The sequence below is a fragment of the Larus michahellis genome, chromosome 3 (assembly GCF_964199755.1).
Source record: "Larus michahellis chromosome 3, bLarMic1.1, whole genome shotgun sequence".
In the NCBI taxonomy this organism is placed as follows: Eukaryota; Metazoa; Chordata; class Aves; order Charadriiformes; family Laridae; genus Larus; species Larus michahellis.
The window spans coordinates 14853949-14880932 of NC_133898.1; the positions used below are offsets into that span (position 1 = coordinate 14853949).

General features: G+C 46.7%; 1 protein-coding gene across 1 annotated transcript in view; it reads left to right on the forward strand.

The window, feature by feature from the left end:
• Positions 1 to 10005: 10005 nt before the first annotated feature.
• Positions 10006 to 26984, forward strand: part of ABHD12 (abhydrolase domain containing 12, lysophospholipase) — a 40538-nt gene continuing 23559 nt past the window's right edge. Inside the window, exon 1 of the mRNA XM_074578763.1 lies at positions 10006 to 10288. Coding sequence (XP_074434864.1) covers positions 10134 to 10288 — 155 coding nt within the window. The 5' untranslated portion in view covers positions 10006 to 10133. The remainder of the gene's footprint in view (positions 10289 to 26984) is intronic.

The window sequence follows — 26984 nt, forward strand, 5'->3', positions numbered from 1 at the left end:
GTGCCTCCCGAAGGGCGGGAGTGAGGGCGGCGGGGGCCCTCCTCCGTCTCCCTGCACCGCTTGGGGAGGAAGGGCGCCAAGAGGCCGGGCTGTCCCCGGGGGCTGTCCCCCGCCTCTGGGGGCACGGCTTTGGGGAGGCCGGTGGTGGAAACAAGGGGGTCGGGACAAGCAGAGGGATGGATCCAAGGTGGAGTGGTGGTGGATGGATCCAAGGGTGGATGGAAACGTGTGTGTGGGATCGCTGCAGGGGCCAGAGCAGGGCTCCTGCTGATAATGGAATCACAGAATTATTTGGGTTGGAAGGGACCTGTAAAGGTCATCTAGTCCAACCCCCCCGCAATAAGCAGGGAAATCTTCAACTACGTCAGGCTGCTCAGAGCCCCGTCCAGCCTGACCTTGAATGTTTCTAGGGATGGGCCATCTGCCACCTCTCTGGGCAACCTGTTCCAGTATCTCACCATCCTTCTTTATATCTAGTCTAAATCTTCCCTCTCTTAGTTTAAAGCCATTACCCTTTGTCCTATCACCAGAGGCCCTACTGAAACGTTTGTCCCCATCTTTCCTGTAGCCCCCTTTTAAGTGTTGAAGGCTCTCCTTGGAGCCTTCTCTTCTCCAGCCTAAACAACTCCAACACTCTCAACCCGTCTTCACAGCAGAGGTGCTCCAGCTCTCCAATCATTTTTGAGACCCTCATCAGGACCTGCTCCAACAGGTCTTAGAGGAGGCTGTTCCTGGGACGTGGGTCCCAGGACGCTTTTTTGCTCGCATGGGTCAACTTGGACAACTCATTGGCAGGTGGCACTGTATCCTCACAGTAGGACAGTCTCTAGCAGCCTGCAGACATGGCCTTCAAACAGATGTTCAATGTGGGGAAAAGTAATAACCAGCAGGCAGCAAGCTGCCCTCAAGTTCATGGACCTGAACTGAGCAGGACCTGTTGGCAAAGGCCCACCCTGTTAGGGCTCGCGATGCCCTGAGGGTTGAAGGTCAGTCCAAAACCTTATCGTCAGCATGCTTAAGATGGTGACTGCTGGCCTGTTGCAAGAGGTGCAAGGGCTCCCATTCACCTTTAGCCAAGCTAGTGGTAAGGATCACTCTGACTTGGAGCAGGTGAAGCTTTTGCTGACAGCTTGTGTTGTGGTGGGCACCGTGGGCTTGTGGGGAAACCCGTGCTGAGTTCTTGGCCCTACGTATCTGCTATGCACAGGGCACGCTCTCAGAGGGGATGTGGGGAGCGAAGGGAGGCACTGGGCGGTGTCAAAGGTGCTTCAGCAGGAGCACAATCTCAAAGTCATCAGGTGAACAAAGCTGACACGGCACATGGGGAAAAAATTTCCCTGAGACTGTTATAAAAGTCAGTCCAACAGCTCATTGTCAGCCTGCTTATTGTCATTGGCTTAACAGCCATCAGCACTCAAGAGGTTCCTCAGGAGCAGAGTGAGGTCCTGGTTGCTGTTGTCCCTCTCCCGTGTCATGCACAAGTGATCCTGGCCACAGCATCGGCACAACCATCTGGATGCTTGTGAGCAGGGCAGTTTGCCACTGTAAGCACGTAAAAGCCACTTGCTCAAAGAGTTGGTGGCGATCACCGTTCCCTCTCCTAAGTTGTCACATTGACTTCTGGATTGGCTTTCCTTGCAGTTCCTCTGGTAAGTGGTCCCAGAGGAGCTCAGCTTCACCAAGCTGCTACTCGGCCCCTGAATTCCTCCCAGTGCCAAGCAGCTGGCGTTTGGGCCTAATTTTCCTGAAGCTGCTGGCAGACGAGTTGCATCCTGCTGCCCCAGCCACCCAGCAGTAGCAGCCTTGTCCGGCAGGAGTCCTGCACACCCAGCACAAGCACACCAGCAGTAAGACCCACTCCATGGCAGCCTTGGTCATGAAGGACATGGTTGTCCAGAGCAGGGAGTGCTGCAAAGAGCAAAACTGTAGTTTTCCAAGCTTGCTGAAGAGCTCTGGAAGAGGTTTCACCAGACAGCCCTTTGCTGCCACCTACCCGGCTTATCAGCCCAGGACACCTCAGGCTCTAGCCTCTGCAGAAGGCCCCACTGAGCGAGCTCTAGGAGGATGGTAGCTGTGGTGGGCACTTTGTGGGGGGCTGGCAGGGGTTAGGGGAGCATTGATGGGCAAAGGGGGTGGGGGTGCAGGGCAAAGGAGGGCCAGAGGGGGGCAGGCCTGTCCCACGTCAAGCCCCTGCTGCCCACAGGTCTTGAAGGGCTTGGGCCACAAGCATCTCATCACGCTGTACCAAGCCATGGAGATGAGGACGGCTTCTACCTCCTCATGGAGCTGTATCCTTCAGGGAGTGTCCTGGAGTGGGTGCAGAGCCAGAGGCCCTGCTCCCAGGGCCAGGCAGGGCTCTGGTTCTCCCAGCTGCTCCTTGCCCTGGTCTACCTGCACAGCAGGGCCATTGTCCACCGGTCAGTGAGCACAGGGGCATGTGGTCCCCGCTCTGACAGCTGGGGACAGAGCTCCCAGAGGCATCGAGGGCTCTGCAGGGCCTCACCACGCTGCCTAGAGGATCATTAACCCACAGCCCAGCCTGGGCAATGAAGGGCTTTTTGCCTCCACACCTCCACCTGCCGCATTGCACCCTTACCTGCCCTCCTTCCATATGGCCATCTGCCCCACACCTCCCGGTCCTAACCCTCCTTGGCCCCTGACTTCCTCAGCTACCATCTGCCCCAGCATGTGCTGCCTCTCCCCTGCAGGGACCTGAAGCTGGAAAACATTCTGGACAGCAAGGACAACATGAAGGTCTCCATCTCCAGCTTCTCCAGGAGGGTGGCCCTGCAGGATGCCAGTGGGGAGTCCCCAAGGGACACCCCCACACACAAGGCTGCCCACCAAGGCAGCACTGAGCCAGACCTTCTGCAGGTCTGGGGAATGGTGAGAAGCTGTGGGGCTTTGGGTCACCTAGGAAGCGTTAAAGGGGAGCTAAGGCCATGAGAGGGCACTGTGAGTGTGCTGGAGGGCAGCTGTGGGCCATCAGAGGAGAGCTGGAGGGTGCTGCAGGGGCTGTGGGGCCACTGAGGAGCTCTGGGGGCAGCTGGGGGACACTGGGAGGCAGCAGGGGCACCAGGGCCCAGGGACTTCGGGGTGGGAGTGTGCAGGGGTCTCCCAGATGATGGGCTTTCCCCAGGCCCCACCCTGACCCCCGTGTCCCCCCAGGAGGTGTTCTTGCGCCTCCTGTGCCCACCCTGCCAGCGCCTCTCAGCTGCCAAGCTGTTCCAGACCCGCTGGGTCTACTGGTTTCTGCCCCTGGGGCACCTGTCCTCAGGAACCTAGGCTGCCAAGCACTCAGCATCCACGTGCAGTTTTGGGCCCCCCTCAAATTCAGGGAGACATTAATAAAACCCTTGAACTCTCTCTTGTCTCCCTCTTTTCTGGAGGATCTCCCATCATGGAGAGCCCCTGCCAGGGACCTCCCTCTACCCATGGTGGCATCACCTTCCAGCCGACAAAGCAGCCCCCCCATCTGGGGACACCTCTTCATTCAAAGCCTCTCTGTGACTGTGGGAGCTGCCAGGCCCCAGGAATCTGGAGGTTAGCACCATGAGCAGAGCCACCCCCAGCCTCCCAGGACTGTTTCTCCAGTCCCCTCATCATCTTTGTGTCCCTTTGCTGCACTTGCTCCAGTGTGTCCATGTCTCTCTTGTACTGGATGACCCAGAACTGGACACAGTGCTCCAGGGGTGGCCTCACCAGTGCTGAGGAGAGGGGAAGGACAACCTCCACTAGCAACACTCCCCCTCATGTAGCCCAGGAGGCTCTTGGCCTTTGTTGCCCCAAGGCTGCACTGCTGCCTTATGTCCGACTTGGTGTCCACCAGGAGACCTCCAGGGCCTTCTTTGCTAAGTTGCTTTCCAGTTGGTCAGTCAGCCTCTGGCATGTACTGTATCAAGTTGCTTCAGCATTATCTCCCCCTTGTGAAGTCATGCCAATCTACTACTCCTGATGGCTGCCTTGTCCTCCACATGTCTGGAAATGGTTTCCAGGATTACTTGCTCCATCACTTTCATAAGGATCAAGGTCAGGCTGGCTGGACTGTAATCCCCTGCATCCTCCTGCTTGCCCTCCTTGAAGACAGCAGTGAGTGACACTTGCTTTCTGCCAGTCCCCAGGAACCTCTCCCCATCACCACAGCCATAGTTACATAGGTGCTCAAAAGGATTTCAGCCAGCTCCCTCAGCACTCCCAGGGCATCCCATCTGCTCCCAGGGACTTATCTGTCCCATTTGTTTAAATGTTCCTCAAACCGGTTCTTCTTTCCTAAGAGGAAATCTTCCTCACTCCAGGCACTCCCTCTGGCCTCGGAGGCCCACAGTTCATGAAGGCAGCAAAGACCAGAAAGTTTTGAGGCCATGGCTGGCCGGTTGTCATACCTCCAGCATGTACTGGTGCCTGGGGTTTACCCTCCCTATGTGCAGGACTTTGCACGTCCCTTTGTTGAACTTCAAGAGGCTCATTTCTCCAGCCTGGACAGTCACTTCTGAATGGCAGCACAACCCTTTAGTGTACCAGCCACTCCTCACAGTTTTCAGTCATCCACAGACTCGTGGAGGGCATGCTCCGACCAATCATCCAGGTCATTAATGAAGAGAAGAAAGAGTAGTTGCCCCTGGAACAGGTTGCCCAGAGAAGCTGTGGATGCTCCATCATTGAAAGTGTTCAAAGTCAGTTTGGACGAGTCTTAGAGCAACCAGATCAAACGAAAGATGTTCCTCCCCATGGCAGAAGAGTTGGACTAGGTGATCTTTAAGGTCCTTGCCAACCCAAACCACTCCATGATTCTGCACCAACTCTTGACTTCCTTGAGATGAAGTCACCAGATCTGCAGCATCTGGAGGAGGTTCACAGAAATTTGAGGTGAGCAAAAAGGGGTTTGAATGACATCCCTGCACCTCATGACCGTCTGTCATGGATCACTGTCACTGGCATGCAAGATGGTCAGCATGGAGAAAACTGTGGAGAGACCCCTTTGAACGCCTTCAGACACACTGATGAAGACTCACCCAGGCATGCATGTGAATAGAAATGCTTTACTTCTTAACTGCCAACTCTGTAATCTAAAAACACTAGGCATTTCAACATGGGGCTTTCAGAAACTGGCTTAGCCACAGCCAAGGAGGGATGAGCAGAGTGGTGGAAGCACTCTAGCTTTGCTGGAGAGGCTTGGCTCAGCCCCTGCATAGCAGCCTGGAGCCCTAGCACACACTGAAACTCTGTCCAGCTCCACTGGCTACAGTCAGCTCTGTGTCTACTGCAGACTAGGAAAACTAGCAGGCAGCAGGGGCTTGTGCTGACTTGGAAACATCAGTAATAGACACTTCTCTGAGTCATTAGGAGCATTGTATGACAGACCTTTCCAAAGCTGGCTCTACCCTTAGTAGCCTGTGTTTTTCCTGTCTTCAGGAAGTCAGCATGGAAGGATGGCTCCACAGACCCCTCCATCTGAACTCCTCATAATTTCCTCTACATGGTCCAACTTGGGGTCAACTGGATAAACAGAACGAAGAAGGCCGCGGTGCTGTGCTGCAAAGGCAGCAGCTGGAGGAGTGCTCAACCCATCAGAGAGCCCTTGCACTGTCCATCAAGCACAAACATGTGCCACCAACTTAAGCTGCAGAATTTGTGCCATGATTGGTGGCTAGGGAAAGAGCATTGTTTGCTTGTAGCATCGGGTTTCCCTCTTTGTCATGTCGGAGAGGAGCAGTTTGAGGAACAGAAAGCTGTGGGTAGCTGTCCTCCTAGCAGGCTTCTTTGCATTTCCAGAGGTACTGCTGCCTTCCTCAGGAGGGTGCAGTCTCCTTCAGCTCTGCCCCAAGTCACCTCTCCTTGGCTTTTGCCCCCTTTCAAGCACCTTTTCAAAGGAGATGGCTCTGCCCTTGCCTTTTCTGATTTCTCTGCTGCTTTGAATATCCTTGTGCTCTACAGAGCCTTATCTGCCAGTGGTTTCCTAACCAGTACTTTCTCCTGGCCTTTCAGGTTTCCTTCAGTGTCTCCTGCCCTGGATTCTGTCCTCTGGGGAGTCTTGGTTGAGCTCACCCACAGCCAAACACAGTTCTCATCCCTTCTTTTGATAATGTTACTTAGGCTCTATGCTCACTTGCTGTCCTTTCCTTTCCATCTATCTTCCTCATCTCCAAACCAGGCTGGTGAGTTCAGGTGTGGCTGCCTCTGGAGAATACAGGGTGGGGAGGAGATTGCTATCGGTGCAGTCCAGCAGGCCGTGTCCTTGCCCCATGGCCTGTTTCCAGACCTCTTCCAGACCATTGCAGACATACAGACACCCTACAGAAGGTGTCCTTGCCCACAGGGATAGTTTCTACTATTGCTCTACCATAATCTTTGTTCATGCCTTGAGCTAAGAAAACTCAAATTCTTTCCCAGCCTCTACTCTTACTGGATTTTCCTGTTCTTCCTGTACATACTTTCTTCGTAGAATCACACAGAGTTACTGGCTGCTAAGAAATCCTATGGCAGCACATTCCCTAAGCTGTTTTGCATTGTTGAGATGAAGTATTTGGTGACCGCAGATGGTAGAATTTCATCCTGGTTTGCCTATAACAGCAGCAGAAGTATGGTTTGTAGTAAACCCTTGCAGAAAAACCTCAACAAACTCCCATCAAGTCCACCAGAATTCAACCACGGCATTTGGGCTTAATTCGGAATTCAGAATGGATGTCGTGCATTGATTTCTGTGAGCGGGCAATTTCTGAGGCAGCACTCGTCTCTTTCATAGGAAGAAGGGCAAGTACTGATCCCAAATGGCAGAACCTCTTCATATTCTATAAATCATGTACTAGCAGCACAGAAGACATTATACTACTAAGAAAAAAAAAAAAAAAGAGTGGTGATTTCTAAATCTTAAAAATCTGATGTCATGGGAGAGACCAAAAAGCACCTGTTTGTACTCATAGATAGTTAAGGAAGAGAAGCCTTTGGAAATGCTGAGAATAGTTTAAGGTCACCACAAGAAAACATTTGCTTGTCTTCTTTCTAGCACAGACAAAAGGGCAAGCGGTATTAAGACCCATACCACAAAGGCAGACTTCAAAGTAATTTTCCTTTATCATCCTCCTCAGTAATAAACCTCAACCAGAGGCATCTCAGAGGATTTATAACACCCAAGTCCATTCCCCTTGTATCAAAGCCTGTTGGGCAGCCTGCAATTCCCTCTTCGCAGGACGGCACCGTCACTCCCAAGGACCCCCATACAGCCTTTGCAGAGCCTGCTCTTGGAATGACCACCACTCATGACATGTTGTCACCAGGCAAAGCTCCTAACACATAGAATCATAGAATTGCCTAGGTTGGAAGGAACCTTTCAGATCATTTTGTCCAACCATCAACCTAACACTGACAAAAACCATCACTAAACCATATCTCTAAGCACTACGTTTACCTATCTTTTAAATACCTCCAGGGATGGTGACTCAACCACTTTCCCGGGCAGCCTGTTCCAATGCTTGATAACCCTTTCAGTGTAAAAACTTTTCCTAATATCCAACCTAAACCTCCCCTGGCACAACTTGAGGCCATTTCCTCTTGTCCTATCGCCTGTTACTCGGGAGAAGAGACTGACCCCCACCTCTCTACACCCTCCTTTCAGGTAGTTGTAGAGAGCGATAAGGTCTCCCCTCAGCCTCCTTTTCTCCAGGCTAAACAACTCCAGCTCCCTCAGCCGCTCCTCATAAGACTTGTTTTCCAGACCACGCAAACATGGCTAACAATCCCCAATTGTAACATTCAGTCTTCCCAATAAGATGTAGGAAACAAAACAAAATCAGAGGGACAAGAATGCTCTCCTTTGCTGTTCAAAGCATGGAAGAGAATAATCAGTCTTTCCAAAAGCCTCACTGAAAATTTTAGCAATTATGATTTGGCCAAGAGAAAATCTCTGAAAGGTCTCAAATATTAGGTGAAGCTTTCAGACACACTACAAAGCACACACCAGCACATTACACATTACTTTTTGCTAGCTATCCGTAACTGTTGAGACAGTTGAGGCTTGAATTTTGACAATTGCTTCCTCCTTTTTGGTCTCCTGCCTTGTTTTTTCTCCTGGGATTACAGGATCAGTCAGCAGCAAGTCAGGAGAAATGGACGCAAGATAGCTGAGATCACTTGGAGATCACTTGTTCAAAGAGCCATTTTCCAGGAATTGCTTCACTTTTTCACTTCACAGGAACACAGAAGGAACCCCAAGAGATCAACCCAGCAGCAGCAGTGGGAGACAGAGCACATGAGCATGGCTACTTTCTGCAGTGCATTGCCGTCGTGCTCCCCAATGGTATGGATAGCACAATCACCAGCTACTGCTGATACTGAGGGGATTTTTTTTTAATTTATTCTTTATTGGCCACGACTTGTTTACAGTGCAGAATCCCCACGCAGTTAGGGAAGCTCTGTAGCAAGTTGGCTTGCTTGTGTGCGTCTGTAGAGATGAGCAAATGAGGATGTGCTTTCCAAAGTGGTATCATAACCTCCCCAGAAGGCTACAGAGCAAATGGGAGGGAGGCAATCACATCTGAAACTTTGTTACGGTTACCTTCTGCTCCAGAGAAAGTTTAGAAGACAAAACAGTGGAAGGCGATGATCTCTTGACTGTTCAGGGACCAAGGCTATGATTACCTTTGTCATCTCAGCGATTCATTCTTGTTCTTACTGCTGATGTCTGTCAGGGCTACTGCTAGTTTCGCCTCTCTCCTCATCCTTATACCAGCTATGCCATTTCTCCATGCTCAGGTGCGTGCCTCCAGCCTAGCCTCTAGCCCCGGGCAAGGTCGCACAGCCCCTCCAGGCCCACGCAGACCAGCCGGTGTTCTTTCAATAGCAGCTGCCCCGTTTCCTTGTGTCCCACTGGCTCTTCACATGAAAGCAGTTTAACAATGCCAGGCTCACCCCCCCACTGTCCCTCGTGCACCGCAGCGAGGGATGCAAGCTTGCAACACTCAGCAAGCTGGTTGTCCGTTCCAGGCGTTGCCCCAATTCTAGGTCTTTACCAGGTGTGCGAAGTGCCGACCCACGCACGGAGTCGAGATATTTGTTTATGTCATTTCTGTGCAGAGATGGGTGCTAGGTGGCTCATCCACAGACAGGCCAAGCACAAGTTGGCTTATATTTTACAAAAAAATGGTTAATTAGCATACTAATCATTGGTGGCTCATGATTTCACAGTAATCTCCTGTTGGCTACTTGTATTCTTGCTTCAAATTAAAGGTGTAGTACAGTCCTAAATTACTACGCATGCTCAGTGAGCTGGGGTCCCATCTAGGAGGTGTAGCGTTTAAGATTTGGAGGTGTGGTTTTCACATTATAATGAGTTCAGTTCACCTAAAGGACACATACTTTTTATTTTCAACTTTGTAACAAAGAGCAACCTTGCAGTTTTAAGGGAATGCAGGCTTCCCCCCAAAGTTAGGTGCCTTGTGCCTTTTTGCTATTTACAGGCTGATACATTTGTTTTCTTTGATTGCCCAAGGCCTTTTCTGCCTTAGCAACATCTTCTCTGCTTTGCCTTCACCGGAGGTGCTGGAGTGCCAAACAATTCCAGTCTCCTGCAGGTTTCTAGGCCACCAGAGGGGATATCCCCCAGGTCCCTGCACCGGGACACACACCGGCATAGTCCCTCATGCTTCACCACAGGGCCTTGCGCACCCTGACATGCCCCTGCCTCACGCCGCGCTCCACGCTGGTTGTGCCCTGTCGCCCCCAGGAGGGCTGAAGCCCTGCGGTGCCCCTTCACTTCTAAAGCCAGCAGGGCACCACCACCGCTGCCACAGGCAGCCTGAAGCTTCATGTGCCGCAACACGGACACCCTCCCCGCCGCCCCTCACCCTGGCGTCGAGGCCTCCCCTCCGGCCGCCAACAAAATGGCGACTGGCGCTTTTTGCCCGCAGTAAAGATGGCGCCGCCGTCCCTCCGAAGTGCTGGCAAGCTGCCACCTCCCTCGCGAGCCCGCTCCGGAGGCGGGGATTGGCTGGGCGTGGCGGGGGCGTGGCCGGGGCGCGGCGCGGCGCGGCGCGAGCGCGGCGCAGGGCGAGCGGCGGCTGTGCGCGGCGCCGCTCCTGCCGTCTCCGCCGCTCCGGGCCGCCGCCAACCGCCGCCACGGCCGCCCCCCGCTCCCCGGCATGAGGAAACGCAACGAGTCGGTCACGGTGGAGCATGAGCGCGCCGCCTCCGCCGCCGCGCCCGCGCCCCTCGACAAGGGCTGCAGCCTGAGGCACAGCCTGCGCCTGCCCGCCGCCGCTGCCGCCGACACGGGCATGAAGCGACCGCTGGGCAGGTGAGCGCCGCCGCGGTGGTGGTCCCTGCGCCGGGCTCTGTTGTCCCCCAGCCCTATGCCGAGCCCGCCGCTGGAGAGACCCCCCGGCATCGGCTTACCCTCCGCCACCCGCGGGGGCCTGCCGGGGTGCGGGGCCTCCCCCTCAGCCGGGCGACGGGGACAGGGCCGGGGTGGGGGGGACGGGGCTGCTCTGTCAGGACGGGGAAAGGGCCTTTCCTACTCCCAGAACCGCAGGAGCGCGGCGGCGACGGACAGGTACGAGGGAATTCGGGATGTTTGCCACCTCGGTTACGCGTCCTTGGCTTCTGCGTGCCGGGGGAGCAGGTGCCGTCCCCTCCCTCGGGTGCTCTCGAGTTCCGGGTGGAAATAACTCATTAAGAGAATGGGGTGGTAGCGGGTCCTGCAGACCCAGATCTGGCCGGCAAAAGCTGGAAGGATTTGATCTTCATACCTGAGCATTGCTTCGTCCAGCCCCCTTTGCCTGAAAAAAAAGGCTGGCACAAAATCCCCTCCATCAGAGAGTGTATGTGAAGGAGCAGGGGCCTGCAGGTAGGATCTCCTTTTTTTTTTTTTTTTTTTTCCTTTGGAAGATGCCAGTGCCTGTCCTATAAATGGATCAGATTTATATAAGTTTCCTATAAGCGAATCAGATTTAGGTGTCAGTAAGAGAAGCTTATATGCTTCTCCGTTGGAAAGAGTTTAGCTGTGGCTTTTTGCTAGCTGCGTTAATGTTTTAAACATTTTGCATGTATTTATGCTGGGAAAATGTTTGCATTCCCCTACAACACCCCCCCCCCCGCCCTCCCCCCCCAAAAAATCTGTAACAATATAAGGTGCTTATAATCTGGAACCTTCTTCGTGCAAGATTTCAGGGGGGATGTAATGCACAACAAAGACCGACTCACCGTTGCAGAGGGCTAGGGAGGAAAAGACGCAACCTTTTAGTTTCATCTACACCAGTATAGTGCTTTTCTTTGATTGCGTTTCGTAAGTGTGAAGAATATTAAATGAACAAAATAGCTGTGTGGTTTGGGTAACTGAAGCCAAATTGCTGTGCTTCAGGAATACAGCAGCCTGTTTAAAAAAAAAAAAAGTGCTTATCAGAGGATTTCTAGAAAATGAGCCATTGTGGCTGTTTCTGTGGTGAATTTTCTGAGAATTTTTCTGTTCTCATAGTCAAAATTAACATTTGAAAGTGACTTTTTCCTCTTCATGACATGAATTTTTATCATGTTCACATACAGAGGCTTTAAAATGTTATTTCTCTTATTGGGTAATAGCCATTCAATTTTATGCCCTGGAGGTAAACCTTTGGGATGTTGTCAGCACTCTGTTCGTGTTACAACAAGCTTTTGAGAACTGCAAATGGGGCTGGGTTGATCTCTCCATTTCAATGACTTTGCAATAGGTCAGACTCTGTCAGCGCTCTGCTTTATAACATGTAAAAATTCATCATATTTATTCTATTTGTCCGAGTGGATAACTTCTGAGGACTAGTGGTAATCAAATAATGGCTTATTAACATCTTTGACATTACGAATGGCATTCAGGTACTTTTTACTGAAGTGGAAGTGCTCCTTCAGTGATGAGCATTGAGCAAGCCCTAAGAGCACATAGCGCAGGCTGTTGGCTTGGTCCTGACAGGCAGGTGCTCTGTGGAAACCAGACATAGCGCAGCTATCAGATACACAGTATTGTAAAGGCCAAACTGAAAGCAGGGAAAATACATCCCATCTGTGGAAAGTTTTCTTGCATTCGTTTCTCCATTTGCACATTTGAAAATGGTCAGCAGGCGAATGTTCCTTACTTTTCTCCATGTTGAGCCATTGAAGCCTGTTTCAGAAATCCCTGAAGATGCGTTTTGGGCTTTTTTTTTTTTTTTCTTTTTGGGTCAGGTACCGTATTCCATACAGCAGTGTTTCTCAAACTCTTGACATTGTAGGAAAGCCTTATGTGTTTGGAACTCACTTTCCCTTTTCCACATCTCAAGACTTTTTTATTTTTTTTAAGAGAGTCCTGTAGGTCATCCTGTGCAGTGTTGCCAAAATAGTGTGTGCTTGTAACTGAGTAAAAGCGCAAAGTGGGAACAATCGCTCACTTCTTTACTTATGTTGTTTCTCTTTTCTGCTGTTCTGGGTTGGGTTGCCTGCCTTTCTTATTGACTTTCAATAGACCTCCTTTGACTTCCTCACCTTGTGAACCTTCAGAGAGTGGTTTGCAGGGAAGATGTCTGGGTCTGCCAATACCCTCTGGTTATGTTTTTCCACAGGATAACAAATACACTGCTGAAGTGTGAATCTGAGCATTCAGGAATGGGAGGTCCAGGCGGAAGAAGGTATGATGCCCAGAGATAAGGCTGTTGTCCAGAACAGCCACCCTGAGTCAGGTCAGACAGCTTTCTAGCGCTGTATCCTACCTTTGGCAGCGGACAGTAGTGGGTGTTTAAGGAAGAACATGAGGAGGGTATATACACAGTTGACCTCCCTTGGGAGTACCCTGGTGGTGGCCAGTTATGTGGCCAACAAATTGGTGTACAAGTGTCTAGATGCTCATATTTTAATGTGCAAAGCCATGCTGTTATTGCAGCACTCCTTATACCACTGGATAGAAAATTAGTGTTTGACTGTGTTATTGTTTTCAGTGCGTTGCATCAGTTTTACTCCCCAGCGCGTAGAAACTGTAAGGAGGTGAAAACTCATCTGCAGGCTTGCTGGGTTAGAGGAGGTGGCATAATATCTAGAATTGGGGATTTTTACCACCGCAAACTATTCTTTAGCAGCATGCTCATTGATGAAATAGTTAAAATCAGCACTTCTGGTGTCTGTGAATTCTGCATTCAGGGGAAGCGGGGCTATCTGTATTTCATACTGCTGTCATTCAGTCTCTCTGCTGACTTGGGAAAACAGCACGTATGTTTGGCTTCAGTATGTGGGCTTCCATCTTTTCTTTGTAAATAATACGCCCCACTGGTTAGAAAGGCAAACCGACCCCACAGTAGCCTGAAGTGGCTGCGCAGCTCTGCAGCCAAGGGCCGATCATGTGGCAGGTCCCGTGGGTCCTGAGCGTGGGGGGCTGCAGAGGCAGCGATGTTTGTAATTGCAGCAGTGACCAGGGCTGTAGAGCGGCAGCAGAGCTTGTGTGTGCACTTCACCAGCAGGACCCTTTCTCTTCACATCCAGTTCCTCAGCAAAGGCTGAATAGCACCGTAAATGTAAGAGATGTTTGTAGAATACAGTACTGACTTAGCAGCAGCAGCTTATTCTTGCAGCAGTGTTTTTGAATTTTACAAGGACTGTATTTGTCCCTCTGTTTTGGTTCAGTCATATCATCACACTGTGCTCATTCGTCCGGGAGCTGAAACTCATTCTGAAGACGTGGCTGTGTGTTTGAACTTCCCTGTTACAAAAAGTGTGTGTGTGCACGTATGTATAATGGAGATGGATATCCGATAAAGAAGATTTATGTGGCTTCAGCTAGTGCATACTGTAGTCAGTGTGGCTTTTCTTAAGTGGTTTACAAACAGAAAGGAACAAATACAGATATTTCTGGTTTTTGTGCCATACGTACCCATAAAACATAATACAGTGGTTATCTAAGAACTTTACCAGTGGCTACTTTAAAAGTCTGTGAACAATTTGTTTTTTTAAAGGAACTGAGATATTTTGTCTGAAACTATTAAATGCAATAATGCAGTACTAAAGAAGCAGCATGCAGTGCTTGGTTTTCCTGGTATGTGTGTTTTGTGTGGATGGCCATTCCTCTAATATTTGTGTTATGATGCATTTTCCAGGTGACGGTGTTTAAGTGCCAGATGGTTATTAAGGTAGCATTGTGTTTTGGGTAGTTGCTCTGACTCATTTTTTTTTTTTTTTTTTTTTGCTCAGTGCCTCTGGTGTTCTGAGGAAATGCATTTGAGCAGCCTTAAATGTAGAAAAACCTTTATGTGAGAGCACAGAGAATAAAGAAAATCAAGTGAGCTTGATACTGGCGTTGATATCAAAGCAAATTCCCCTGTCTCATTTGTGCTGAACCCTGATCCTGGTGGCAAACGGTCACATGTATGTTACCCTTCACTTCTGTCACCTAGTCCTTATCTGTGCCTTGTTAATCCCAATCGATAGTCAGACTATAGACCTGGAGTATGTATTTTGCCATTACCTATTCTGCTACGCATGCTTGTTTGCTGCAAAAGTTAAAACTTGTGTCTGTCTCTCTCCATGCCACGAAGCAGTGAAGAGCTGCAGATCCCATGTGTGTGAGCTGTATACCTTGATACTTCCATCTTCCTGCGTCGCTGGAGAAGTCCACTGTTCTTCAGGCTGTCTGCTCAGTTATCTCTGCTATCTTTGCTTCTAGCGACCCCCATTTCTGGCACAGGTCCCTGCAAGGTGTGTTTTTGGCACCTTTCCACTGGCTGTCCAGCCTGTGTATCCTACAAGCTAAATCTCTTTTGTCTGAATGTATTACAATTTGGTGTAATTATAGTTACGCTGTAGGCACCCACGTTTGCCGCCTTGTTCTTTATGTGTAGCTTTCTCAGTGCTTTTTAAAAGGCAGAAGGCTGCTTTTGCGGTACCCTTTCCTGGGTATTTTATGAAAACGTAGTGAGGTGCTGAAGACAAGAGGCTGCAGCAGTCTGCCGGTATTGTTCCCTCTGATGCGGCTGAATTTTACTGGAACGGTGAGTATGCCCAGGCGTGTCAAATGCGATGTGTGGTGACCTTGGTGCTATCCTGCCCCAGCAGCTGAAGTGCTCCATGCCTTCCTGTGTCTCTCTGGATTTAAGCAGCAGTATCTCCTCTGACAGAGAATTTGAAAACTTGGCCATCTCTATTATCTGTCTTCTCCCCTGCCCCCTTATATCTCTAGGCCTAACCTCTTTTTTTTTTTTTTTTCCTGGTATTACTTTGTCTAGAAGCATTTTCACAGTCTGTAGTGATTATTCCGATCTGGTCATTGTAGCAGAGATAACAAATTTTTAAATTGTTCTCCTGAACGTTTTCATTAATACTTTCCTTAAGAATATTTTTTTCCGAGTGATTTTTGTCCCATTACGTCTCTTCCATTGCAGTCTTCAGGTTAAACCAGTTAGTGCTCTTTGAGGAGGAAAGGTGCTGTTTGTATAAAGACATTTAATCAGTCATGCAGCTCTTTCACCAATTCCACCTTCCTGCTGGGTAGCTGCCGCTATTTCAGTTGTCCTTGATAGTTGTTCTTGAGCAAAGTTCACAGAGGAGCTGTAAAATGGTTTCCAGTCACTTGCCTGTGCTTTTTTCCATAGTAAGTACAGGTTGAATCACAGTTCCTCGTTTGTGTAAAATGTGTAAAACCAGCTTGCTCTGTGTGGGGATTTTTTTGTAGTATGGATTTCAGTGATTTCGGTTACAATTCTCTTGAAGAGGATGCACATAAATTTTGCTCAGATCTGTTAAAAAAGGGCCTGTGTAATTGCTTCCATGCGTGCCTGACTCTGTCTTTTTTTTTTTTTTTTAATGAATGGGAACTCAGTGGCTGTATCTAAATCCTGTTTTTTTTTCATGCATTGTCAGCCATTTTGGCAGCTTATGGCGAAGTGAGTGACTCTGAATTGCTCCCAAATTACCCAGTTTGGGACATTAGGTGTTCAGTCTCTGCATCGTCTTCCCAGTTTGTTCAGCCTTTGCAGACATTATAATTCTCTTTCCTTGTGCTCATCTTTTCCCACTTCTTTCTCAAAGATGTATAAATCATTCCGTAAAGATAACAAACCTGCTTGCAATGTGGGGATTTATTAGTTTTATTAGTGTGGGTTTTTTTAATCTGGGGGTTTATTTTTTTTATTTTAAAGTCTTACTGATTTGTGAGGCTGTTGTGTTGATGTGTACCTGACAGTTCTGTGCTTCAGTGTCTAACTGTTAAAGCCTTTCACCTTGTTCCATTACTGACTTTCTTGTGTTAAACAGGCCCGGTTTACTCTCTCAAGCATCTCTTGAGACTCTTAACATCCTCCTGCAGGCCTCTCTGTATGATCTAAAATTTCTTTTCTTGGATCCAGCTTTCCCATGAGTCTGTCTGGATTTTCTATAATAGAGCACAGCATTCTTCTGCTGTATCTGCTCTGTGCTACATCATCCTACAGTCTCATGGTCTCTGAGCAGTTTTCTCAAGTTCCCATGGAGAGCTCTGCTTGAGCACGCTTGCTTCGCACTGAAGACCGCTTGCCGTCTAGTTTTTAACTTAGTTTTGTCCTGGTCTCCTTGAACTCCTTATTTCATTGCGGTGCCATACTTCTGACATCATGTGTGCCCCTGGGTTCAGTTGCTCTGCTTTGATGGCTTATGGCTGAATTAATAACTACTACGTTGTTTTTAACTGCTACTACTTTGTAATTTGTATGAAGTCCTTTTCTACTTAGGAGCTGTATGAATTGCAAACCTCTGCTTGTTTCAGTATACTGAAGCTTCCAAACAGATGGGTGGTTCTGGGTAACTTCTGGGACCAAGAGGACTTTCTAGACACCTCTGGAGTGAAGATGTCTCTGTGGAGACCAGGGTCTTCTCAGTGTTGTCACAATCTTTTCTGTCCTTTCTTCTCAACGGGACACTATCGGTTACTTTGGCCGTAGCTGTGAGTGTAATCATGGGCTGGGTTGTCTGCCGGTGTGATGCTCTGCTATAGGATGGCCAGCTAAACTGAGCTTCTAACATCAGCACAAGTTCTAGGTTCCCACATGTACTTTTCCCTCTAGATATCCTTTTTTCCTCTAGTATCACGATGTCTCTTTCTAGCCTGTTTTCACTTACATGGAGGATCAATGGTCTACTTACAACAAGCTAATTTTTAAGGATGACTTGCTTTCATGCTATAAATGGCTTGTAATTGCTGAGCCAGGGATCTAGTTCTTTGCAAATGCAGTCACAGGTCATCACAGTGAGTCTGTAGGTTTTCTCCAGGATGCAATATATATGTGTTTCTTCTTGGTGAAAACAACACTGTGGTGTTTTCATTAAAAGTAACGATAGTGGCATCATTTCCTCTCTAGAATCTGCTGCTGCAGTCTGTGCAAGACACCTGGTATACTCAAGCAGGACTTCTGCTGTAGATGAAGAGTGCTGCCTACTGAGTCCAGATTCCTTTGAAAGGCACCATGATGTCCTCTTAGGAAGCTCCAGCTAAGTTACTTTTTCCTTCCAGGCCTGAAGGGCAGGTCAGATTGTTTTGGTAATCATGCCAGAATGTGAAATTAGTAAATAGGCTTCTACTGCAATTGCCCTACAAAACCATGGGTTTTGGAAACTCAGTGGGTCGCTGCGCTGTAAGTGTCATGTTGTTGGTGTTACAGTAAAAGACAGCTTCTGACATCAAGAGTGAATGATTGTAAGCAAGGGAGATTCACTAAGGCTGTAATGTGAGAGCACTATGTTAATGTGGCTGTGACTGAATCAGTACCACAAGAAGATTAAAAGAAAGTACTTCTAGTGTATTAAAAGGGTAACAGGAGACCTAGGAGACTTTAAAGTCATTAGCCTGAGGTGGAGTCCGTGCAATTTTAATGGTAAGAGTTAATTTGCAATTCAATGGAAGAAGATTTAGCAGCTAAATATATATACTAATGAAAATAGATCTGCCCTGTGGAAGGGAGTGTAAAGTGTAAAATATGACAGGTTTGTGAAGATTACAGCCTGGTTGAAAGCATCAGTCATAAAATTGTTTCTCCAAAGCACTTGACTTTGTACTGTAGTTTATTCTGTTGAAAGGGCTTGCATTGCTAATGAAGAGCATGTTATCTATATTGAAAGCTGGCTCAGTGGAGAGAGAAACAACTGGGGATTTATCACGGGATTGATGCTTGGGCTCAAGGGTACATAATTTTGTATATCAGCCATCCCAACGATGGGACAATTACTGTTGGTAAAACTGCAAGGAGAAGAGGGTTGATGACGGCTGATGAATAGGGCAGTCAGCAGTCTGGGGTGGCTGGTGAAATAGTGAAAAAGTCACCAGAACACAGGTTAAACGTAGCTGGCTGCAAGGCAGGATGGCAGGGGAGAGTGTAGAGGTTGCAACTGTGGCTAAGAGTGAAGTTGTTCTAGATAATCACCTCTGCAAGCTGTCATGTGTCCTTTCACACAGGCCTGGCACGAGTCTCGCCTATCCAGGAGCAGGGCTGCAATCTCGGCTTTGCCCTTTGTGCCTCGCTGACATGCTTTTCTCTTTCTCAAAGCCGTAGGTGTTGGTAAAAGAGTGCAACGCTGAGCTTCAGAAATCTGCCTCTTCCTTATTGAAGGCAATCTAAACATGGAAGCAGAATTTCCTTATTTTAGACTGTATTAAGTGCCTCGATCACTTCAAGTATGACTATTGAACTGAGCTAACAGGAAGGATGTCTGTGTTTACTTTCCACATCAAAGTATTTGTTTAACCCAGATTTATTTCAACACTGTAACTCTTACTGAGTAGTAGAGCAATAAAAAAAGATTGTTAGACTGGATTAAGTTTTAAAACACAAACACTTGAAAGTATTTGACTTAAGTCCCACAGCTGCCCACTCCTTGTTCAAAACAATCTATCAAACCACAGAAGGAGAATTTTAGAAATCGAAAGAAGAGCATGAAAACCCCAGACGTCGAAGTTGTCTTATGAATCTAGCGAATAGCTGGAGAAAAACCTTCCAGTGGAGAGCATATAGGATTGAGTAGTGCAGGTAGTTCAGTCTTTGTGGAGTTTCTCTTAGAAGTAAAAATAAAAATCCTCCCCCTGATAGACTGGCCAGTTTCACTTTTTTGGGTATCTGCCATGTCTCAACGGATGCTGAATGGCTTTAAGCACAGATAACAGAATATAGAATTCCTTATTTAAGGTCTCTTAAGCCCAGAGTTTTTCTTTCTTATCATGCTTGGGAAGAGATAACGGTGTTCTTTGGTTTCCTCCCTCTTGTGTTTTAGTAGGGGTGACATGTGAATAGCAAGAGCTGGTGTTACTTCTGAGTCTTCAAAAAGAAGAACATTTCGCATAAGCCAAAATGTGGGCCCTGCCTTGATGTACACTTCTTGTACATCAGGCACAGGATGCAGAAGGGTAGCTGAGATTTCAAATATTCTTTCCTGTAGTATCTGTGCTACTGTTCTGAACTTGAATGGTTATTATAAAATCAAATCTGCACCCGCTAAAAATGCTGGTTAATTCTTCTTGCAAAAGAGATTGGTGTTGAATAGTAAGTGAAATGAGGTCATGCGAGGCCTTGTCTCTCTTCTTACTAAAGGTGTGCAGAATTAAAGGATTTTGTGTGGCATAAATGGGAAAAAAAACTTCTTGGAAGAGTACTTTCCAGTGGTGTATATGTAAGCTCAGAACAGAGAGAACAATAAATGTGTTTACCCTGTCTGGAGGCTGATTTGCCTTCCCCTGGCAGTAAATCTTTTCCCTGGGGTGACTTTTCTGAGACGGGGAAGCCTACACAAACGAGGGTGATGTAACTGGAGCTTTGGAGTCAGGGCTTCCAGGTTGCAGCATCCTTGCTTGTGGAGGAAAGTGTGTACAAGGTGTTTAAGAATCGAGTACATTTTTAGACTTCCTTGGCATCCCCAGAAAGGGTGGGATGTTTTCTCCCCTAAAGCAGTCCTATCTCACTTCTGGCAAAGTTTTGATTGGTTTCAGAGTAGCTTCAAGATGCAGGAGTAAGGTTGACAATGTCAGTTTTATACTGCTGAGTATGAAACCTGTGAATTGGACACAATCATTGGAAACATCCCATTCTCTTGTCCTTGCAAATCCATCAGAAAGCAGCCAATAACCTTTTCTTTCAGTTTCTGATAGCTTCGTGCTGTCTCTAGTAAAGCATTCTTTTCCTCATTTGGCTACTGGAGTAAGGACCACATTTCGCTTTCAACTTTGTGGCAGGCTGATGTACAGTGCTGCAGAACGTCCTATTTCCATGCAGTTAAGTAGAAACTCCAACACCTGCTTTTCACCTTCTTTTGAGTATGTGTCTTCTGGCTTGGCTCTTCAGAGTTTTGTAGTATTAGCAAAGGCTCTGGTTTTAAGTGTCGTTAATATTTTGAGTTGTTTCCTCAAAAAGGTGATACCTAAAGCTGGAATCCCTGAATAAAGCACAGATGAAAGCAGGAAGAGATTAATCTTCCTGTCTGTATGCAAAATAACCTCCTGTTCAAGGTATGTCAGAGGCTGACAGCAGCTCTGTGTCTGTTCATACATCTGTTCTATAACCACGGCTGTTGCTTTATGTCAGTGCACTGTTCGTTAAGCCGTCCTTTTTAAACAGGTCACAATTACAGAGGGCATTGTGACTGCCATGTAGCTGTGCTCAGCTGACGGTCAGCATATGTAATGTTTTGGCATTGTTTAATGTTCTTGTTTGCTTGTGTGCCTCTAACAGGGAACTGTTGGTTCATTGTAATCAAAATGTATTGCTAATGATGTGTTCTGCATCTAAAAGGTGGCAGTACCACTGCTAACAGAAAAGCGTTTTTTTTTCTTCAGGCTTCCAAGCAGGAATGGTTTCTGATCTCTGCCAGCAAAAGCAGAGCTGTCTCAGTTGGACAAATAGAAGGTGACCATCTTCATGTATGTAAAAGGAAAAAAGGTCTACAGTACACAAACGAGACTTTTGCTCAGGTGGTTTAAAAGAGAGCCAGAGCCACAGGGCCTGCCAGTAGTGGTAATTCTCAAGCTGTGTGGCTAGTGGCAGTCGCCCAGAAACTTGTGTGAAAAGATTTCATGTTCGCTAGGTTGTGCAGCTTGGAAATATGTACCTGTTGATACATGTGTATCCGTAGGAACAAAGTCTGAATCTATGGATTCCTGTTATTGCTGCACACACATACAAGTCTGGCAGATTTATGGCACGTTAACAAGTTTTACGTGGTGGCGAGGGAGCTGGCTTGGATGTACTGTACGCGTTTTCAGTGATGGTATGCATTCAACAGGCAGGTGGCTTTATGTTAAATGGCAGTTAGGAATGGTGGTAGAGTATTACATGCCTAAATTGATTCTGCTCTTGAACCTTTACTTGTGCACCCCAATATTCCTCCTCCTGAAGGAGAATGTGGTAGAGAGAAATGATCTGTACTGCTTCAATAAAAATACGACTCAGCTGGTCTCAAGCTTCTCTTTTGCACTTCTGGTGCGGTTTCAGTCTTTTTGTCTTCATGTTCTGTTTTTTCCTCTTTCATGTGCAGGCAGCTTTGTGTTCCCCTGCTCATGGACTAGTGAGAGGGCTGTGCCTTTAATATGAACCAGCTGTCAGCTGTGAAATGAGTGGAAAACTTAAGAATTCAGTAAACACTGCAGAGGGAGTGTACTTGCACCACAGTAGTATCTTAATGCCAAGTTCGACTAAAATCTAGTGTGGGTGACTTCAGATTTGATTGGTGTCAGCAGTATTGCTGGGGAGCTCTGGAGAAAGCATATTCTTAGAATTTAAACAAATGATTCGTACTGGAAAGGTTTTGGTGCAAACTAAATGGCTGTTGCAGAAGGTGCATTCAAGGCAAGTCAACAACCTTAAAACCATAATCCCCAAGCCTGCTTTTCTGTCCCAAAAGTCAATTGCTCAACTGCCTAGGGTATAATTATTCATTGTTTGCTACATAATTAAAATAACAGAAGCATCTGCTCCTTTCTTCTTCAAACACAGCTTCCAGGTTAATCTTGTCACACACAATTCACACTAATGCTAATACTATTTTACTTAAGTATCGAGAAGTAACATCGTTGTTGCTTAGGCCACGCTGTCAATATCCATTTTAAGTAAATCAGTGCTGTATTGCCGAATGTTCACCTTGTTCTTGTCTCCTGGTCTGTGTCACGTATGTAGATTTCACACAATTAGAATATAAGTTATCAAAACTGATGTTCCAAGCTCCTGTCCCTCAAAGGAAGTGCCAATACTTAAGGTGGTTTAATTATTCAAGCAGTGTTACTGCCTTTCAGGGGCAGTCAGCTTAGGTGATAGCTGTGAAGAGGAGAGCCCAAGGCATGGCATTGGGAAGGGACAGGGTGCTCGAGGGGCAAAAGTTAGATGAAGCTCCCACATCCCTGTCCTGTGCTTGTGTGAGCTTTTCTCTACCTTGCTTCATTTACTGTGCTTTTTGCAAACATGTTTTGTTGCCAAAGGCCCGTGCATTACCTGCAGGCTGCTCCATTATTTCTTCTCTTTAACATTGTACAATAACTTGCCTTTCCCTCACTTTATGGACTTTTTTTTTTTTTTTCCTGCTGCTCTCCGAGTCCTCGCATGACCCTCCCTGGCATTTCCCTTGCTGTCCACTGGCTGATCAGCAGTGCCTTCCTCTTCCCCTTGCCCTGAGTGCTGATGCGACGTTACCCCTTCTTGCTGCACTGGGGTCTTGATTCTGTGGGTCCTACCCAAGATCTTTCCCAATTCCACAAGCTGAAACGCGGTTACTAAGGTCTCAATAGCTGGAGCTTTCTGGCCCTTTCTGAAAAACCCAATTCATTGAGATGCTCTCCTTTACTTTGCACCTGTGTCTCTTGGAGAGACAGACCTGAGTTCCTGTAAATGACTAGAAGGCTTCTTTCTGCTGTTTATTGTTTTAAGTTAGCGTTTGATCACTTGATGTTAATCAAAAGGAGGCACAGAAGCAGTCTAAGTGAGAGTCTGGGCTGTAAGGGGGGAGCTAGGTAAAGAAGTGGTGGACTGAGGGAATTTGGGAGCTTAAAGTTTCAAACCTCATCTGCATTCAGATAGCTGGAACAACACTACCTGAAGCTCTTACCCTAGCCAAAAGGAGATGACCTGTAGGCAACAGCTTGTTTGGGGGCTGAAATGGATTAGGAAGCCTCAGGGAGGAGCTTGGGTGTAGACCATTTGCAATGAAGGGAGGCAAAGGACGTTACTGAAGAGGAACGCGTGTAAAGCAGCAGTTGTACAGTCTCTGTAAGCTGATCCCACTGCCAAAAGAAAAGGTCCTGGAGGCTCCTTCTTTGGACAGGCTTTTCTACCATGGCGGCTAAACCATCTCTACAGACTGATAAATTTGAAAAGCTAATTTTATATGTATCTGCTGTATAGCATGTATCTGCTATGATATGGATACAGGTTCAGGTCTTTCCTATGATTAATTTTCTTTTGTGGACACATTAGCATTTGCCAGCTTCAGGCTGCATAGGTATGCAAGTGAATGGAAAGTGGTATAAACTGTGTAGTTTTCCAATGCAGAGTTTGTCAGATGAACTTAGGTGACTTCTCTGACTGAAAGGTGATGTGGGGGGATTTTTTTAAAGGTGATAGAAATCAGGTAGGGCAAACTGAAGGCAGCACCAGTAGGAATTTGGTTGATGTTACGTGGGACATTGTTAATAGAAAATAAGGGGTGGGATGCTGAAAGTGCGGTTTAACACATAGACAAAATATTCTGGTTCTGTTTGCTGACATGCAGCACTTCTTTGGAGCTGTGTATGCAGCTTTCACTGTCTTTTTGTGATACTGCTATGAACAGAGAAATAAGCCAGTGCTTATGGTAGCTTTCTGCTGTGCTTTAGAAGTACAACATACTATTCAGCAAAAAAAAAAAAAAAGGAAAAAAAAACAATTTTTGCTATAATAGCAGCAAAGAAAAGAATAAATTTCAGTATGTAACAGTGTTTTTCTGTGGTTACAACAGTTTGCGTTTCCTGCCAAATGCTAACTCAGAAAGTTTTATGGGTGTACTGACATCTTGACAATGCTGGGTTTTGAGCTTTTGCCTCTGTTGGGACACTTTCACTTTCTGTCACTGTTGGTGGTGTGTCTGTCTGAAAAATAAGTTGTCATATATTCAGAGGAACCTGAAGGTGGAGCTTGCATGTTTGAAAACATTCTCAAAAAAAACTCAGCTTGCCTTTCTTTTCTTTTTTTTTTTTTTTATGAAACCCCGTAGGCTTTAAATTAGTTGCCTTTCCACTGCCTTATTAAGTCAATTATTCTTGTTAATTTGTCTTTTAATTAAAAAGAGAAATAGTAGAACGTCCAACTGTTTGCCCCTGGGTACAGTCAGACTAAGTAGGCTGGTGGGAACTACGGAGTGGAGTAGCTTTTCCTGGGCTGGGTCTCTGCCAGTGAAGGCTTGAATGCCTTGCTCCATCCTGTCCTTTTAAGGCCAGGTGAACACCTTATGAAGGTGTTCTTAGTGTTTTTTTTTTCACCCCCCTCTCTCATGTTCTCATTGGTGTAAACAGGAGCATTTAGTAGCTTAGCTGGATTTTGAAATTTGGATAGCTTTTTCTGTCTCTGCCTGCCGGCTAAATCTTTATTCAGCTTTTGAAGTACTCTGGTAGACTTCTCTTTATCTAGGAAAAGTCACTGTTCAGTGAGAAGTCATCTAGTCCGATTTGTTGTGTGAACCTGGTGAACTTTAGTCTGTCTAGCTCAGCTCTGCATCGCCAGAGGGGTGTTCATGAAGTGTGGGCTGTTACACTTTGCCAGGAGTTGATGGGAGGAATGAAGCAGACAACTTTTTTAGGCAGTGTGTCCTTTGTTGGGTGAAGGAAAGGACTGGTTTACTTCTCAGGATCTCTTATAACCTTTTTCCTGTTCATGTATTTATAATGTAACTAAAATAATCCCTGATTTCAGATGCTTTTCTTAAATCAAATGATGAACATTCGGGATGCTACAGTGATGAAAGCTGTAGGATCAGGTATGAATTTGCCTGTTGCATCTTTTGTACCTTTGATGGTGTGGAATGGAAATTTACCTTGTATTAATTGACCGATACTTCCCAGTAAAAGATGTAACAACTCTTGCTGTTAATGCTTGGTTTTATGTGCAGATAGATTTGTACCTGAATTATAGAGGCCATCAGAGAACAAGCAGATACACAACCTTTTCTGTCTCATCCCAGTAGCTGAAAGATCATGTTATCTTTTGCAACATCAGGAAGTAAATAGCGTCCTTCACAGACATGGCACATGTCGGTAACGATTTATTCTGCTGCTGGATGCTTACAAAATCGTTAAGTCCTTTACCCTTTTAACAATATGCTCTGCACAGCTCTTTGTATTGTAGTATCTTAATTCTTGTGATGAAGTGCTGAAGTGATGATTCTGTACTGCAGTTTAGGTTTTGGGAGAGAGACTAGAATATTTCTTCAGAAGGAGCAAAGGTTCAAGATTTTAAGGAGATGGCAAAGGAATCTGGTAGAGCTAATTTTCTTCTTGTTTTTCAGATCTTTTCAAGAGCAGAGATTTTAAAGAATTGGTTGAAACTAAAAGTCTCTGAAGATGCAGATATCCATGCAGTTTATGTCCATGATTTTTGGGATTGTTTTATGAAGCAAGCTTGGAAAAAAATGAATAATGCCTTTACATTTGTGTCTTGTTTTCAGGATTGTGGTTTATGATTTTCTTTTTTTAGATGATTGCTAAATCCCTAGAACAGCAAGATGAGTTTGAGGCCTTTAGTTTTTCTTTTTCAGTTGTTTTACAGTGAACTGATCCAGTTAAAAAGGATCTTAATGCCAAAGGGAGGGATCGGTTGCTCAGATACTAAGAGTTTTGGCAAATACTGCTGTATTCCCACTGGCTTTCATGAATCCAGGGGAAGATCTGTTTTAAGGATTGGATGAATTTTCTATAATTCAAGCTCCCTGCTCTCTATACAGTGCCTCCAGTGAAGCAGAATTAAGGCTTGGCTGCAGATTTTTTCATTGAGGAGAATTCTGCATATAGCTGGGCCCAAAATAAAAGAATCACGTGGTTGCCTATTTGCCTATGCAACTTGGTTCACTGTGCACAGAAACCAGGAGGGGACAAACCCTTTGACATTAGCATCTTTTCAGTTTGCATGTGGCTGCACATAAAGCAGGTTTTGCAACAAACTAGAGGAGCAAAAGACACATATTAATCTTGTAGTGGAAAATTGCTTTGTTGCATATCACTGCACAAGCTGTCCGAAAGCTGCTGGTAACACTTCTGAGTGCAGAAGAGACCCATCGCCTGCCTGTGAGCTCCCATTCAGGAGTTGAGAAGCTCTCTCTGAATGTGCTTTTACACAGTTGGAAGGCTCGTAGGTTTTTTTCCTTTTTTTATTTTCTTGGCAGGGAACCAGTGAAGTAAAACAAAAGATTAATCAGCTTGGGTGGTTCAGATGGCCTGTGTGGAGGGAGAAGAAAGATTGGGTGGTCCTTTCACCCGTCAGGACTTATAGGAAGGAGGCACCCTGTGCAACACCACTGTCCAGACTTCCTGTAGGAAGGGAAGATGAAAGCTCTTGAAGATCCTACCTGGGCTAGGATCCATCTCTTGTTTAAAGCAAGGCTAGCAAGGAAGGCTGGAAGGCTTGCCAGTGACCTGATGTGTGGGCTGTCCTGCCCTGTGCATGGCTGCTGTGTTGTTTCTGCATGCCCCTGGATGCCTTGGGGCTCAGATGTAGTTTCCTGGTTGTAGAACAACTCTGTGTACCCAAATGAACTCACTCCAATCCTTTAAATTCCCTTTGACCCTCAGTTTTTTTGAATGCTTTGCCCATGGCTTTGTCTACCTCCTGATTGTTATGCTCTTGACCGTTGTTTGTGGGGAGGACTGTATTGGGTTTTTTAAAAAAAAATGTTTTCCATTAGAGAAGTGGGGGGAACATGTTCTTGTTATGCCATTATTCATGTTAGTTATTTCTTCCTCTAGCATTTTAGAAGTCACTTTAGTCACCTGGTAATCAGGAGGTACCTTTGCGTGACCAAGAATGAAAATGGTCTTGGCT